Consider the following 17,654-nt stretch of genomic DNA (forward strand, 5'->3'; position numbering starts at 1 on the left):
GACTGCTTGTCAATAAAAAATCTTTACATATTAGCCTACATTAATTGTCATTTTCCATACTGTATATCGCTGAAATGTAAAGACAGCTAAATGCACGATAATACTAACATTCTGTAGACAGTGCTGATATTATTAAGTGGAACCATTTTATCCTGTTGCAAGATCTACAGTACTCTTTTCTTTCCTTAACTTGGCCCAGATTTTCGTCTTTTTGCGTCATACTTCACGTAGGTCAGTGACAGAATAAGACACTGATATGGCTCTGCATCCTTTCGTTAGCACTTCTTCATGACATGCATCATGCTCTAGTGTTTATCTCTTGTTAGAAATCAGGAAGTTGGAGATACGGCAATTTTTAGGTTAAGTTAAAGTATAAGGAGTATTAAGATGTAGGTGATTAGTTGGTTCATGGACTGCTGTAGGGTGAGACGAATATAGCGAATTACTAATACTCTCTGACTCCCATACTCATTCAACCGAAGAAAATCGTCTTCTGTTTGATAGAGCAGAGTCCAGACGCGCTTCGAGAGGATTTATCATACCAGCAGTAACACCCAGATTCCTAAGCATACTCTCAGTTGAATAAAATCGTCTGGCCTTAGCTGGAATAAAGTACTAGAGTTGTTCCGACCTTGAGGGAGTAAATAAAAGTAGGTAAATGTACTGACTACGAAGGTTTCTTCACTGGCTTTTAGCTCTGTAGTTGTCATCTTGAGTCATTTACGTCTTAATCTCTTCAGTCAGAGGATATCTTTTGTATTTCAGTCCTGCTGCCTTAGACAATATCTTTCAGCTTAGGAGAGACAGAGAGAGAGGATGGGTAATATTCTTCATCAACCCTTCAGTACGACAGCGCTTTCCTGACCCGAGTAAAGCAGTCAGGTAGTGGCGAGAATAAACTACAGTTCATTTTATTGAAGTGGTTGATCTTTCTCATGTAAATCATGTAAGCTTGTCAACCAGTCTAATGATATATGTTACGGTATAGCAACATATCCTTCTTTTATGCTTTACCATCTTATATTCCGTCTTAAATGCATGTCTATCCTTGTACTAGCCTGGATCTCTAAGCAACTTGGGTCCATATCCTTGTTGCTTCAGGAGACTCCCTAGCACCTCTTCCTTAGCGATTTATTTTCTGGTATAATTTTGTACGTTATACATGAAGAGTATGGTGATATTAGAATGATTTAAATAACACAAAAGAGGACACCGAGGGGTGATAAGCAAAATAAATCGATTAGGAAGAGGTGTTAGGGAACCTCCTTAACCGACGAGAACACGAACCTTGGAGTGACTCGCAAAAAAACAACAGCAAAATTTTATAAGTCACAAAAACATTTAATGCCTTATAATTTATCGTTTTCTACAATGGGGAGAAACTAATGAAAAGTATCTTGGGCAAGTGATACATATTTTTTGGTAGGTGAGCTTTATAAATGCTAAAAATACAAAGAGCTTTCGAATATCTTATGGTAACTACAAAATGCAACAACATCGTACTTAAACATAATCTTTATAAAGTTATCAGTACAATAATGCTTCCAGCAGACACCATCCAGGCCTGAAATAAACTGGCTTGGCAAATTAAACCTGAAATATATAAGCACAGGATTATCAGCCCAGTAAAGGACATGGGGAGGATGGGGTTAACAATATATGGCTTTACAATGTGGACCGTACATGGCTTTTCCTTCGAACACACACACACACACACACACACACACACACACACACACATACACATACACACACGGCTAGTAGCACGGATGGTTTTGGCTGAAGGTCCATTTCATCCTGTGCATGGCCCTGGTACAAATTAAAGAAAATTCCTATTAAGGCTAGCTCCACTCCCCTTTTCGATTAAAGTAAGTACATTACTGAAATAACAGGTTAAGGAATCACATATAACGCCAGATTATAAAATTCCGTGACAAGGATAGCAATGACAATACGTAGCCTATTTTCGTCATATTCACCCTAACATTATATCCAGAAATATGTAAAAGGCATAACCAATGTGTTTATCAATATTGCCTCATCTCTGAATACGCACAGAAGATCTAGATAAATGCCGGGCCATCAGAACCATATTATGGGATTCCACTAAAATCTACGGGAGTGAAGCACCTCACGCCCTAAAAATATTAGGAAGTGACCGACAGACAAGGCCGCTTCAAGAGATGCTTCGCGCCTAAAAATGCAAAGTCTTTAAGACTGGGCAAACTTCCTCACTCCATGAGTTGGCAAACTGAGATTGCTTTGGCAGACATATTAATGAGAGGGAGAGAGGGGGGGGGGGCGGCAGGGTGGCAGCATACAAATCAACATTGTACAACTGCCGACACACAAGCAGTAGCTAGTTAGTTCGCTCTTATTTCAATATAAAAATATTATTCCTTTCAAGTATTAGCACATAACAGACGCGTAGAATCTTACACGGTAGAGGATAATCACAAACAATAAGGCAGTGAAATATCTCCCGTCATTATCCCATTGCCGTGGCAGAATTTTTAAGTTGTGGAAGTTAAGCTCTATCATTACAGTCACAGAGCGAAGACTATCAGTGTATAGCTTCCATATTTTATTCCTTTCCTACTCCCACCATCACACCCACACCCACGCCAGCAGAATGGGCCGTCCCCTCAACACAAAAGATACTGCAATTGAATTTTAAGTGCTATGTTGTTTACAGACCTCCCTGCATATGTAAACGGCCAAAGCAGAGCAGATGAGTCGTTAGCATAATGATGAGGATATTTCTTCTGTGCTGGATATTCGGTGTAGCACATGTGTCTATCACAGAACAAGTAGAACACTATAACAGACTTTTTACATGAACGGTTTAATTCAGTATTCACTATATCACATAAAAGTCATATTTCACATCCCTATGAGCACGGTGGATTTTTGACCACATCTTCGTAAGCAGGCGGGAGGTCGTCCTCTCTGGCTGCATGAGGTGGTGCTGTTGGTACCGAGTGGCTTGCTGGTAATAAATGGCTACCAGCCTGTCCTGGTGACATTAGAATGTAGCTACCGGGCCGATCTGGATCTGGTACCAAGACAGCGTACCCTGGCTGACCTGGTATTAGTGCTGGACTGGCGTGTGGTGGTCCAGCATGTGATCTCGCCATCAGAGGATTGGTGACCGCCTGCTCACCAGGAGGGACGACGTTTGAGGTGTTGGCTCTCTGGCCTCGCATGGGCCTGGCTCTTATGTACTGACGGTTCCGCTGGTTAGATGGCAGCGCCTTGTACTGATCGGACTTGCAACACAGGTAGCTTGCCCCGGCTACCAGCGACACTGGAAGTAGCACAATAGTCTTAAGTAAAAACACTGCTCAAGGAACTTTTCACCTACACATTCAAACTGTACATTAGATTGCAGTATCTGTATCTAGGCAAAATTCGACATTATCCTTTTTAATCCCTTATATGCTAGAGGTTTACCTCTCCTGAAAAATTTGTCTGCTGGTTGCCGGTATAAAATACTCTCGCATTAGCTACAATGCGGTCCTTACGAAGTGTTTAGAAGCCTGTTTGTCACTTGATTCTTAGTGTCCTGTTATCAAAATTCAAATTAGGCGCTCAAGTAGAGCTAATGTTAAACTAAAAAATCTTTTCTCACACACATGTTTCTGCCTCACCTCCAATGAGAAATAGAAGAACACCGGGAATAGTCGTACGCACTTCACCCTCCGCAAAGATGTAAATTCCCAGAATAGTGGATATTATGCCGAAGACGATTATGGCGGTGAGAGAGAAGGCTCCGAGGGTGCAATCGTCCAACACCTGCAGAGAAGGACAGTGGGTAATAAATTTTCTTAACTAATTCACAGGGTAACACAATTCTCCATAAAGGTTGAGAAATATCACTTTGTTTTTCACTTTGTTTTTTTTTTACTTCGGTATACAGTCTGATTTCTTTGCAAAGTGCTTGGTAGCTGTTTCAACAATAAAAAACGCATATGCAGTCAGTCGAATCGACATTAATCTCTTAAGTGACGTCATTTTCAACTTGTTTTTATCACTTGGAGGTGAGTGTAGCATACAGAATGTTACCAATCCAACTTGCTAATCTTGGTGGCGTTCTCTGTAGGTAATTATATAGTCATAAACGTGCCTGCAGTTAAATATACATAAACATTAATGAAATATGGACTAACAGCTCTATGAATACCTCAAGCAATAGGTCACCAGTTTAGCAAATGTGTGCAGAGATGCGTATGGTGATTTTGGTGAAGATAATTTAGGTAAATAGGTCATGAGATATAGTATTTGTAGTGTTACTGAAATACTGAACAAAGTTTAATGCCTTATTACCTCTAATACTTTCAGTGCCTCTGCAGTGCTACTACCATTGCTGTTACATATTATTCAGCTGCATTAGAGTTACGAATCTGCAAAGGTTATGATGGAGACTGCTGCCCACCTTAAAACTCCTACTCCAGAATGTCGAATCGCGGTGGTCCGTCCTCGGGTGTTCTGCATCTGTGTCGCCCGGCCTACCTGGTTGCTGCACCGCTGCTGTAACAGAACCACAGTCAAGAGGTTAAGTTCGATAAGTTAAGTTAGGCTGTTACCTAAAGTTACCTTAGATTAGGTCAGGTCAGGTTGGGCAGTTACAGTAATACCACAGGCCGTTTTAACTCAGGCAAGGCAAAGCAACACTATACTTGTCCTAGATTTAGTTGTCATGCTGGGCTAGGTTGTACAGTAGAAGCCCCATTGTTTTCACAGCTTTAATAATACAAACTTCCATTGTTTTATACGCCATACGAGCGATGAACTTCAGCCAGTGCTGTTTATACCACATCAATACGTTATCAAGAGAATATTTGAATACCAGGAAAATCATGTGACCGCGTCCTGTCACAGAAAAAAATAAATCACAGTCCCTATTTAATTGATTATTGCATTTGTGATAAGAAGAGCCTGGCCAAATCATGAACCCCACTGAATCCACTGCACGATTGGGTATTGTTGATGAACTAAAGTCACTGGTTCTAGTGAGGGATGTCTTCTGTGGTGGCACCGATATGGCTGGGCAATTCACTGACAGGTTATACAAACATCCCACAGCTTCTTCCCTATCCTCTGAAAGGAAGATGGTAGACTGCAGTAAAAGAGCACCTTCAGTCTGCAGTCTACCAAGTTCACGTCTTGATGAGTCTAGGGTTGCAGCTACTACTACTATTATTGTAATTCATCTGAAAAAGCTCTGACTCACTGAACCTGGGGTCATCGTTTACTACTCCTACTACCCACTAATACTGCTATATTATTATTATTATTATTATTATTATTATTATTATTATCATTTGAGAATTTAATTAAGCTTAGGACAAACTTTTCTTACTGGAGGAGTTAGATACAACATTAATAAATCCCTTCAATACGAGCGGCCTCTGCAAATCTGAATAAAATAGTCTAGTTGCAGAAAAAATAACTAAAAAGGACGTCAGCCGGATTCACCTAAACCTGGTCCAGATTTTTGTCTTGTTCAAGGTTATTTCTGGTAGTTCAGAGACAGAAAAAGATAATATTGGAGTTCTGCATCCTTTCCACAGCACTTATTCGTGGTTAGCACAATATCCTAGGGTTAATCTCTTCTTACAATTCAGAATTCAAGATGGAGAGATAATTTTAGGCCAAGCTAGAGTAAAGGGGGTACAGGAGCAAGCGCCACAAAGGCTCTGTTGTCAGTGATTTTTACTCTACTACCTATTAATACTTCATTGAACTTATCAGCCTGTTTCATAAAAATCTGTTGCCTTTCCATTCATTAACTTGTTTTTCCCATTCTTTACGTTTGCCAGTGATACGCTATTACATGGCACTAAATGCTTTCTTTCTTCATCACCAAACTCCATCTTGTCGTTCCCATTGATCAGTACTTTAAATGATGTTTCTACGTCCCTTTTAATCTCTTTAATAAGTGAGCATTTTCCTCTTTTCATCTCTTCAATGAGTGAGCATTTTTTCCTTTTTACTTCTTCCATACTAAATACGGAATCCACTTACTTTTTTCTTGCATTCGTGCCTAAACATTTGCACCTATTTCCTAAAGTATGGTATATTTTCAAAAGTTCTTAAGACTCTTCCAAACAATAAATGAGCATCTAGGGTTCTTGGCCACGCTTCACGTTTCGATGCAGGGGGGCGAACCACACAAAAAACAGTTGGTCAGAAGCAGGGATGGAGGATCAGTTCATCACGTCTATTCGATCAATTTTCAAGCATTTCCCATTACCTTACTTCAGCATCACAGGTGCCTACTGGGTAGATCTTTACTCATTTCCCTTCAAAGTTCTTGTTACCTCAGTTCGTTCCTTCTCCTCTACTGATATCTCGAAATATCTCATGCTCTAGGTATAGTACCCTTTCACGAATCCACTCGACTCACTGCTTCATTTTCTTCTTTAATTTTCTACTTCTCTGGCCTCTACTCTCTTGCAAACCAATACCTCTTAATCACCACACACATCATGATCATCGTTACCAAATAATTTTTAAATGCAGTGTATAAACATTCTAAATTCATTTGCTGCAGACTGACTGGAACAAACTTGGTGCTTCTTAACGTAGTGGTATCCTCGGGAGTTGCCAGAGACGACTTTGGGGGGATTGGGTACAAGGAAAGGCCCTCGAGGAGCTTAGATTTTAGTACTATGGGAGATCTGTGCTTTACTGGGGCTTAATTGGGGTCACATCTATGGTTCTGAGACATTTGCATTTTTAAGGGCAGCTTAGTCTTGATAATTTTACAGTTAATGAATCAGTTGACGCTCAAGGTAAAAAGCGAGGAGATGATCACTAAAAAGAAATTCTTATGAAAACTCCGCTGCATCAAGAACGGTACAACGCGGTGACTGTCTTGCGTTGAGAGGCATGTGTAGGCGTGTGTAGGTGACTCACGCTGACCCACCCATCACTCCTTCGGAAACTGGGTGATTGGTAAGGAGGTTAGTTGCACAGTTATCAGTTTTTTTAATAATTCTGTTGCGTGAGTGTTGCAGTGTTGTTAGACTGGATGTTACAGAACTGAGTCTTAATTTGTTGTACGTACATTCCAGTGTTGTATGTTCGATAGTCTGTTGTGATGTTGTTGCATTATAGTGAATTACAGTGCTGTGGGGCGTTACGTTGAGTTGATGTTACAGTGTTGTGTGAGTGTTAGTGTTGTGTGGGTAATTACACTGTTACGCGAGTGTTACAGTGTTATGTAGGCAAAACTGCATTGTTACATTGGTGTTAGTGCTGTGTGGGTGTTACAGTGCTGCGTGAATGGTATCGTTGTGTAATACTCTGTTGTGTGAGCGTTATACTGGCTTTACAACTGTGGGGGAATGAGCTGAGACGAAAATATTAGCTACTCCCAAAAAAATTAATCATTCATCCAAGTGCTGTTTTAAGTTAGCGTTCATTTCCACATTGTTCGTTCGGTTTCGCGGATCCCATGCATTTAGGAGCGACCATAAGCATTAGTGTTATGGTTGTTACTTCTCTGCGTTGTTGCGTTGTTGCGTGAGTGTTGATGCCAAGAAATACTGATCGATATGGTACCAATGCTGATTCTTTTGACTTGGATCTAGTTAATCTTTGTATAGTGCTAATGGATGTTAATATTTGTCCCCTCCAATTCGTGAAGTATAAACTAAGATTAATAAAAATGTCTGGTTGGCGACTGATTAAAAAAATGAGTCACCGGAGTGAATGGATTACGAACACGCCCAATCTCTCTCTCTCTCTCTCTCTCTCTCTCTCCTTATGAGTCATTTCCTCCCTTTTTGTTTTTCGGTGTGCTCCCTTTCATTCCTCATCCAGGTTATTTCCGTGTCACCTTTTTAACCTTTATACTCACGTAATTTCTCATCTTCACAAATCAGTCCTTCGTACTGTCATCCCAATCTTAGGTGTCTATACATTGTTTATCTTAACTTAGCCTGGCTTTTCGTTGTTTTGCAGCTTATTTCACGTAGCTCAGTGGCTCCACATACTTTTCAAGATACTTTTTCATGATTGGCAACATTTTCTGATGTCCATTTTTAGAACGCAGCACAGAAAATGGAGAGAAAATAAGTTTTAGGACAAGTTAGAGTAAAAAGAGTATAACAGACCAAGCATCCTCCCTCTAAAGCGAATGAATAAATCACTTTTCATACCTCACTTTGTTCTATTTAATCCACAGATACTAATGCACTATTTGTCTTGTATTTACAATTTGAAATACTCATGAGCATTTTTCTTCCCTTACACACACACTTACTTAAAGCCGTCATTCATTATATATTCCGTGGATCACCAAAACAACGTAGAGCAGTATTTACTAGACCCCCACCATCTCTTCCACTTGCCAGTTTATTATACCTTATCCACCTCTATCTGTCCATCTATCTATACAGACAGATAGCCAGACAGATATATAGACAGATAGATAGATATTGATATACACACTATACCAGACTCAGTTTTTTTTTCACGATAGCTTGATGCTTTTAGGAGGATGAAGCTATAATTATATTACAGCAAATGAAATTGTACAAGGAATATACAGACTTTCAGGCACTTACTTCTCGACATGCTGATGTTTTTAGAAGAGATATTTGCCCATACTGCTACTCGTTGTATCTAGCTTATGTATGTAATCAGTTCAAGATTCGCTGCAAGAGTGGGGTTAGACGGGTCTCCATCTTTAATCACTATAATCTTCCACTGCAAAAGTTCGTACTCTGCAGACTCATCATGGAAGAGTTGAGTTGTTTATGTTTTGGCACTGACAGTTCGTTTGTCCTCACTTTTCTTTCTAGTTTTATTGTTGCTGTTGTTGATGGTTCGTTTTTATCATGCTATTTCCTGCTGATAGAAGCACGAAGAACTTTCAGTCTTGAGAGCGTGAGACTGGGTGCGGATTAAGCTTTAGAGAAATACATAAATATCATAAGTATTTACAATACATCACCAGCTTGCCCTCAAAACAGCTGTGTTGATGTAAGGAGCATGGATGGTGTTCCTTACATAACAATGTTTGGCCCAGAGCTCTGTTGGTCAGCTCTCATAGTAACTATTATACGGCTTATGTAAGTTATAACTACTGTGATATTTGGCATGCCCGTCACTGCCTTATGTACTCCATGTAACCAAGGCGCTTCTATTATACCAGTCCGTTGGCTCACTACACCAAGTCCACAATGTTTTGCCCATCACACATATGGCTGCAGCCTGTAGTTACTGAAGGTAGCATATGTAAAATGTTCCTGTATTGATGAATGTTCAGTGCAGTCCTTATTATCAGACTCTTTTGTTTATTCAGATTTTAAGTACATATACAATGATAAATGAATAAAAACCATTGCTGAGAAACTGCGTTATGTCTTAAAGAATCCCGGGAAAGTTGTGTGGATTCGAGGACTGTGGCATATTGACCGTACACACCCATCTGGCCTTGAGGGCGAGGCGAGTCTCATCACACGCTCTTCATGCTGCTTTTATTGAACTGTCACTGTACACTTTTCAACTCAAACAGCTCAGAGGACACGATCTCCATTAGGCAGTGTCCGTAATACCCTCACAGTAGATACAAAACTACACTTAGAAAAAAACAAGGCTCGAGATTCGCAGCATCACAGCAGTGTGGGACTCAGTTGCCAGTTGTACCAGTTTTTAGTTATACCGCCATCCCTCTGAGCTCATCCCATTAGCATCTTTGTCATAACTCATGTCTAACTCCTTCAGTACATGAGGTCTTGTTGGCTAAAAAAAAAAAAAAAAAAAATGGCGTTTAAAAGCGACACAGAAAGATGTTTTGTCAGTGAGCGGTATTTTTCTGACGACACTTTTCTTGCTCCTTCGCTGAGGTCTACTACGAACTGAATAAACTAGTCTGGCAGAAGCAAGAACGATGAGATATCTTACCGGTAGGGCCAACGTGTGATTCGGCATAATATCAGAAAAAAAGTTATAGATTCTTATTCTTATTTTCATAAAAAAAAAAAAATTGATAAACAAAACAAACTCAGAGCAATGTAACATGAGGAAAAATTATACAGTTCTTTTCAGGTACACCAGACAGATATACCATAATTTCAGGCGAGTTGCTGACCAGGATTATTGGTAAATCATAGCATTTTGACGACACCATCCTCCCAGCCTGAAGCGAGAAGTGAGAACGGGTGAGGGAAGATGGAAGACTGCCTACGTAACGCATACTTACCCAGCTCCATACGCCTAAGACGCAGTTGCCAGCTGTAAGAGTAGGGACAGTACAGTTCCCAACACCTAAAGCTCTCCACTCATAAAAGCCAAATTCTGTGGGATGCGCTGAATAATATGATAATTTAGACTAGTTCTGATACTTGTCCATCATCATCATCATCGTCTTCCTAGCCCCTTTTCCCAACCTAAAGATGAGGTAAGGTAAAAACAAGAAACAGGGAATGATTGAAGTAAAATCGTGCAGGAACTATAATATCGAGAGCATGCCCAGTGAAATGGACCAAACAACCATCCACGCATCATCCAAGCCTCCTGAACGCTACGTTATTGACAATTATTTTGGCTTCCATGATCGTCCATGGCCCTCTTGGTATTGGAGGAAGTAACAGGCTTTAACTGGGAAGAAACGTTGGACAGTCACCAAACGAAGCAACTGATTACAACCTTCTATGTTATCAGAAATCCTGGTTGATGATACTGATGATCCTGAGGCAAGAATGAAAGTGTATCTTTAACAGGGTCCAATGAGAAATCTCCCAAATTCTCCATTGCAGTTCAGCATTTAGGTAACATATTAAACTCCCATCAATTCTCATCATTTAAATTAATAGGTGGATATCTTCATCAGTAAGTTGGGCATTTTGTGGAAGTCGCCGTACCTCTCCTTTGCCCATTTCTTTTTTCTTTTTTCTTTTTTTGTTATACTCCACCTTCCAACTATGTCCAAGATTTCCATGGAGCTGTCCCCGGGAGCAACGAATGTAATTCGTGCTTTGTGTGTGTGTGTGTGTGTGTGTGTGTGTGTGTGTAATTCACCGAGTCGGTCAGGATCACTTGATGGTGGTCGTGATGGTCAGCTTTTACCCTCCCGGAAGGGAGCTGAGAGCTCATATAGTCCGATCTAAGGGCAAGGCTGTGACCTTCACACACGCACACACCCGTCCCCTTGCTCAAGGGGGACAGTAACCACCCACTTCGTCAATGAAACTTTTCGCAACCTGAGCGAGGCGCGAACTCCCGTTCACCAGTTGGCAAGCGGGAACGTTACCACTGCACCAGCGAGCGGTGTGTGTGTGTGTGTGTGTGTGTGTGTGTGTGTGTGTAATTCACCGGGTCGGTCAGGATCACTTGATGGTCGTGTGTGTGTGTGTGCGTGCATTTTACTTGGGCTGATTTCGTAGCATACTGGCCAATATTCACAGCGTATCTTAATTTTACGAAGACTACGAACGAAGACAAGTGCGATCCTAAATGACTACAATTTGGGCTACTGTCTGACATCACTCCTTAAGCCACCAATGTAGTAAACCCACCCATACTGCCAGTATGTTGACCCCTACCCACACAATCCACATTACCAGTATAGTGACCCCATCCACCCTACCAGCATAGTGACCCCATCCACACCATCAGCACAATGATCCACCCTCGCCAGTCACACCACCAATATAGTACCCACCCAACCCACACCAGCAGCATAACGCCCTCACCCATATCATCCACACCACGGACATAACACCTCACCCACCCACCCCACACCACCAACATAACACCTCACCCACCCCACCAACATAAAGCCTCCCCTACACCACACCACCACCAGCACAATCATCCGCCCACCCCACCTACCCCACCCACAGCACCAGCGTAATACCCCCACCAACCCACCCCACCCACACTAACCCCCTCACCCATTACGTAATAAAAGCCATACAGCGCCTCTCTCAACTCGGTTACACGCCAAACGAAGTAAACTGGGGCGGGCATTTTGATTTCGGATTTTTGCCAGCGGTGTTTGTGGGAAAATTCTCTCTCTCTCTCTCTCAGTAAATAAAACATCTACTTTTCCTTGATTATCCATATATTTCTAGCATTTTACACATAACATTAACATCACTTAAAACTATACAGAAGATATTAAGCACAGCACCACTTTTTTATTCCGTAATTTTGTTCATACATAAAACAGTTTTCGAAAGTCATCTTGCTATCGTCTGCGTTTCATATCGTCCATTCTGATATCACAACCCAGGGAGTGGAATATATTGGGACACTAATTACACTTCCCAAGCTTCGACTGTTTTCATCTTTCCACCGTCTTTACACTCCCGTTCACGCTCCTCTTCTTTCCTCTGTCCTTCTATTCTGTCTCAAGATGCTGCTAACCTCTCTATTGGCACTTTTCCTCTTTCCCCTTCTTTACACTCTTCCGTTCACGCTCCTCTTCTTTCTTCCCCCCTACTGTTCTCTCCCAGGATGTCAAGATGTCTCAAACTATCACAATTCCACATTTAAGTATACAGCAGAATATTATCAAACGTCACTTCGCTATGGATACTGAGATGATTTTACAATATCCTCGTAAGCAGGTGGAAGATCGTCCTTGTAAGAATCTGGTCCCCCTAGGCCTCCTGAATATCCTGCTACCGGTACTGGATAGCTACCGGTCTGCCCTCCTGGTGGTACCGGGTAACTACCAGGCTGTGTCGCTGCAAGTACCGGAATCGTGTATCCTGGTTGATTTTGTTGAGGTCCCTGGTAGACCATGGGGCTCCCTGCACCTGTTAATATAGGTAACATAAGGATAATGAGTCCTGACTGGCACTCACAATGCTAGGAATACACACACACACACACACACACACACACACACACACACACACACACACACACACACCAGTCATGTATGATTAAGGTGCCACCGAAGCAAATCTAAAATCATACATAAAAACACAATTAGTTTGCTCCCTATGCATATACTCTAACACTATCTCTCCTTTCCTGACACTGACCACTATGTCCAAGCTTTTATCCCTGCCGCAACTACTACTGCTACTACTACTACTACTACTACTACTACTACTACTACTACTATTACTACTACTACTACTATTAATTTCCTGTTGTCTTGCTCTCTCCTGATCTTTCTCTCTCCAAAAAAACTATTATCTGTCTTATCATACTTTACAGTTTTTTTTTTTTTTTTTTTATAAACCATCCTTTGTCCAAGTTATCTCTCAACCCATAAAACCCACGATCAAATAAATGCTACTACTACTATTGCCTTCACTATTACTACTACTACTACTATGCCTTTACTTGTACTACTGCTGCTGCTACTACTACTACTACCACTACTAATCACCTGGGGCCTGAGGAGAGTATACCACTGCGCCCAGAGGGACATCCTGGCCTGTCACAGCACTGCCTGGCGAGTACTGAAGGCGCTCAGGGTGGTCAGGTGGTAGGGCCTTGTACTGCTGGGAGGCTAGGTAGCACAGGTAGCATCCACTGGCCAATGTTAGTGCTGGCAGGGGGAAGAAGAAACATTACTACTTTTTTATTTTTAAGGAACGGGTAACTTCCCTTTAACAGCTGCAAATATTTCTCAGCCCTTCAGTTTTATGTGGTCAGAAATTCTTGTTCAACCTCACCTCAGAGATTGTATTAACCACCACTTCAATCCGATGACGCCTCTTTCTTTTATTCGTGCTATTTATAGACGATTTTATTAAGCTCAGAAGGGACATTTAGACTGTTCAGGATGGCTATAACCTTCAGTAACACCTACTCTACTTATGGATTTTTTGTCACTCAGAAGCAAGAACAAACTGTAGAATACGTCGACGGAATGAAGGGGTTAATTAAACTTACTGATCGATTCTGATTTCTTATTCCACTTCATCTTACCTCCCAGAATCATGAAGAAGAAGCTGCCTGATGCCCCTGCTATGACCAACAGCAACACACCCCCGACCGTCAGGCACAACAGGGACTTAAACCCAAACCTTACCCCATTGCGCAGCTGAGGACAATAGTATGAAAATCAGTACTTTAATCTATTTTTCTTTGATTACGGAAGCTCCCTAAGCAACTCTTAATACTATACTGTCTACACTCTAGCTTGGTCTAGATTTCCGTCCTTATGCAGCTTATTTCACATAGTTCAGTGGTAGAGAAAGACGGTGTTATGGCTCTACGTCCTTTCCATAGTACTTCTCTGCGAGTAGCTTCGTGTTCTAATGTAAATCTATTGTTATAACTCAGTATTCAAGACAGAGAGACGGCAATTCTAGGCCAAGTTGGAGTAAAAACTGTACTGATGGTTCCTGTCCATCGATTTATAATATTCTCTTACATGTTATTTATAGAATCTGTCTCCCAAGATTTAGATATATTTATTAAGGTGTAGTATTTAAATCGCTAAGAAAGAGGCGCTAAGAACCACCTGGGCCAACCATAACAAGACCCCTTTAGTACTATGACAGATTTTGCACTTTGTTCTTTCTCTCGCCAGACTATATTCGGAGGGTAAGGGGATGGGTGTATTATGATGTGGCAGGGGTAAACCAGTTCTGCTGTCGGGCCCTGCTGCGGATGTCACTGATTGCATTGTGCAGTTGACCCTTGTGCGGTGTGGTGCGGTGAGGATCTGTCCGTTCTCCCCTTTGGGGCTAAGATGCGAATAAATGTGTTTGAATGGATGAGTAAATGGAGAGTGAGTCGTCCTGTCTCGGCTACCTCCCTTTCCTTGGGGGAAGCAGCCTAGGTATATAGATAGATAGATAGATTCTACATTATTCGATTTGCTAATTGTCCTTAATTGTACCCTGAACAATCGTGACCCATGCCTAGTTCCTTTTTTCACCTCTCTCTCTCTCTCTCTCTCTCTCTCTGTATTTGGCTATAGTCCTTTTATCTTAACTTGGCCGAGATTTTTGTCGTTTTGCAAATTATTTCCCTCAGCTCTTTTCCATTATATAACAATGGTGTGAGTATATATCCTTTCCAAAGCACTTCTTCGTGACCAGGATAATATTCTTGTGTTAATCTCTTGCTATAACTCAGTATTCTAGATGGAGGGATGGTAATTTTAGGTCAGGTTAGAGTAACGAGTAAAATTAATTGTCCTAACCATACCATAAGCAATCGTGACTTACCCCTAGCTCCTCCCTTCAGTCCTCATTATTTACATTATTTTTTTATTAATTGATAGTCTTTAATTGTACCGTGAAATCGTGACCTACCGTAGCTCCCTTCATCTCCGTTTATATCATTCTATACTGTTTATCTGTTGACTGTTTTTTTCCCCCCCTAACTGTTACGTGAACTCGTGCCTCACCGTAACGCCCCTCCTCATGAACGGTTGTAGTTGCGCTCTGCTCGGCGAAACCAGCTGGATGTTCCGATTCTGCTGTTGGTGCTGCGTCGCTGAAAAAAAAAAAAAAATGGTAGAGTGGTCAAAGATAAAACGCTGGCATAAGTGACGCATCTTCACTCTTGCAGTCTCATGACGTACTTCATTACTCTTGGTAGTAGTAGTAGTAGTAATAGTATTAGTATTAGTACCAGTAGTAGCAGTAGTAGTAGTAGTTGCAATCCCAGGCTCATCTGAGTGAATCAGGTGGAAAGCAGGACGATATTACCCTTTTTTCAATGAGGGACGTTTGTATTACCAGGCAGTTCCACCACCCAGTCATATCTATGCCACCATGGGAAGGCGTCCTTCTCCATTATTCTGTCTGCTAGTAATGTTATGGTAGAGAGAGAGAGAGAGGGAAAAAAAAGAGTAGTTTATGTTCTATGGTTCTTATAACTGTCCAATGAAATGAAGGTTAATGATGAAAGTAGTTTTTACATAATTAGTGTCATATCATCTTACTGTACATTTTATGAGCAAGAACTACAGCGCTAGTAAATAAAAACTGAATGGAAGGAACACACACACACACACACACACACACACACACACACACACACACACAATACTGGGTGACTTACAAGATTCCATTGTGTTTTTTTCCGTGTTATCTCCAAGTTATATATGAAAGGCTGCTGGTACGTCAAGGCCAACCCAATATTTACGAAGAATCTTAACCACGTCACACGATAAACAATTCTCCATAACAGTTAACTTCTAGCACAAATCATTTTCCCTCCCGTATTTTCTTGCATTAAAATTAGCTAAAATTTGACTGGGAAGGTTTTATTAGCTGTGTGAGTGAAGAGAAAGTATTCAAAAACAATCTCTTACGCAAATCCAGTTTCGGAGGGTTATAAATACACTTCCAGCCTATGGTCTCCTCAGTTCCTCTTCATCATCACTATTTTCTACACAGTATTTACATTGGATCCACGTACTCAGTGGCTAGTGAAAATTTAGCTTCGCGTGTGAGCTGAAAGAACAAGGAAACACTTGAATGTAAAAGCGCTTTGCTAGTTTTTATATGTGTGAGTTACGGTGACGGAAGAACTGTGGCATCCCAGTCTCTTGCACCACTCCAGTTAGGCCCTAGGGTAGAACATCACCCACTTCGTGCACTATTTATACTCTTATCTGAGGGACATTCCTCTGTTTTTCACGGGTTTTCACTGCTTAGGAATCCACTGAATAATATCAACAATTTACAGTGATATCAGCACTTTTTATAATCCCAGACACCGTAAGTCTGGCACGGATAACGGTGACGACACATAAGTTCAGGTGTAATCATAACTCGTCTACCAGTTTTTTGAGACTCGGCCAGGTCGTGGAATAATATCTTTCTTCTCCTTGCTTGTTTAGACTATAGCTTGCACAGTCATAATTATCTACACATCTTGACGTCACATCACCGTTAAGTAAATTATGCGTTTCAAAGTAATATACGTCTGTAGGTGACGCACATCTGTGTTGTACTGATAAAGTAACCTGAGCATAAAATAACCGAGAAAGAAACGGATTCACATTATAGATATCAGATGATCGACTTGTTTCTGTACTTATCACGATAACCATATCATATCAGATTATCATCACGACAAAGACGGGAACATGGCTGTTATGCTGACAGTCACACCTCGTCAACTTTACTACGAAAACTGAGCGGGGAAGGCCATTGTAGAGTTGCCAAACCAGCTTCACACATGACGGTAAAGTTGCTCCTAGAAAGTGTTAGAAAGTCGGAGATCGCAAAAATATACGAAAAAATATCCGAAAAATTGCTAGAGCATTGTCATAATATGCTAAAAATCCTGCAAAGGTGTTGATAAATGAGATCAAATATCTCAAAAATAACTATAGAATCACTCGACTGATAACCCAGCATAGTCCTATGACCCAACGTATCGTACTTTTCGGTCTGAATTATCGCACTGAACAATCGCTATAGTGAATCAAAGCAAACGCTATCCGGAATCACTGCCTTATCATCTTTTGGAGAATTGTCTGTTCTTGTGCCGCGTGTGGGTGTTTGTAGGACTGTTCAAGTCCTGAAATTGGTTTGGAATTGGCACACTGGCCCTCTGGCTCCCTCTTGCACTGAGGTGTGAGAGAAACGCCATCAACCACATTAGTCTATGTCTGTAATTAATATTTAACGTTTCTCTTGGGTTTCCTTCAGTGGCGTAGCCACTGGAGTGGGGGGTGAGGGCTGGTGGAGGAGGGAAGGCAGGTC

At 41.2% G+C, this 17,654-nt stretch overlaps 2 protein-coding genes across 2 annotated transcripts; both read right to left on the minus strand.

Annotated features, from left to right (window-relative positions):
- Nucleotides 1–2,417: 2,417 nt before the first annotated feature.
- On the minus strand, nucleotides 2,418–8,762 carry LOC145394045 (uncharacterized). The gene is made up of 4 exons (XM_080268014.1): nucleotides 8,577–8,762; nucleotides 4,436–4,530; nucleotides 3,651–3,795; nucleotides 2,418–3,307 (listed from the first exon to the last, which is right to left on the minus strand). The coding sequence occupies exons 1-4, from the start codon at nucleotides 8,584–8,586 to the stop codon at nucleotides 2,892–2,894; spliced, it is 666 nt and encodes a 221-aa protein (XP_080124140.1). The 5' UTR covers nucleotides 8,587–8,762; the 3' UTR covers nucleotides 2,418–2,891.
- A 3,327-nt stretch (nucleotides 8,763–12,089) lies between these two features.
- LOC145394046 (uncharacterized) lies at nucleotides 12,090–16,662 on the minus strand. The gene is made up of 5 exons (XM_080268015.1): nucleotides 16,000–16,662; nucleotides 15,341–15,429; nucleotides 13,909–14,023; nucleotides 13,364–13,525; nucleotides 12,090–12,779 (listed from the first exon to the last, which is right to left on the minus strand). Exons 1-5 carry the CDS (start codon nucleotides 16,007–16,009, stop codon nucleotides 12,547–12,549), a joined length of 609 nt encoding a protein of 202 aa, XP_080124141.1. The 5' UTR covers nucleotides 16,010–16,662; the 3' UTR covers nucleotides 12,090–12,546.
- Between the last annotated feature and the right edge of the window lie 992 nt (nucleotides 16,663–17,654).

This window comes from Coenobita brevimanus, chromosome 26 (genome assembly GCF_032717465.1).
Source record: "Coenobita brevimanus isolate Jiangsu-jjx chromosome 26, ASM3271746v2, whole genome shotgun sequence".
Lineage (NCBI taxonomy): Eukaryota > Metazoa > Arthropoda > Malacostraca > Decapoda > Coenobitidae > Coenobita > Coenobita brevimanus.

Coding starts and splice junctions, on each gene's coding strand:
- LOC145394046 (XM_080268015.1), bottom strand. Junction 13,526..13,908: donor CTTCTTCATGATTCTGGGAG/GTAAGATGAAGT, acceptor TCCCCCTGCCAG/CACTAACATTGGCCAGTGGA. Junction 12,780..13,363: donor ATACTCTCCTCAGGCCCCAG/GTGATTAGTAGT, acceptor CTATATTAACAG/GTGCAGGGAGCCCCATGGTC.
- LOC145394045 (XM_080268014.1), bottom strand. Junction 3,796..4,435: donor TCTGGAGTAGGAGTTTTAAG/GTGGGCAGCAGT, acceptor CCTTCTCTGCAG/GTGTTGGACGATTGCACCCT. Junction 3,308..3,650: donor TCTTCTATTTCTCATTGGAG/GTGAGGCAGAAA, acceptor TGCTACTTCCAG/TGTCGCTGGTAGCCGGGGCA.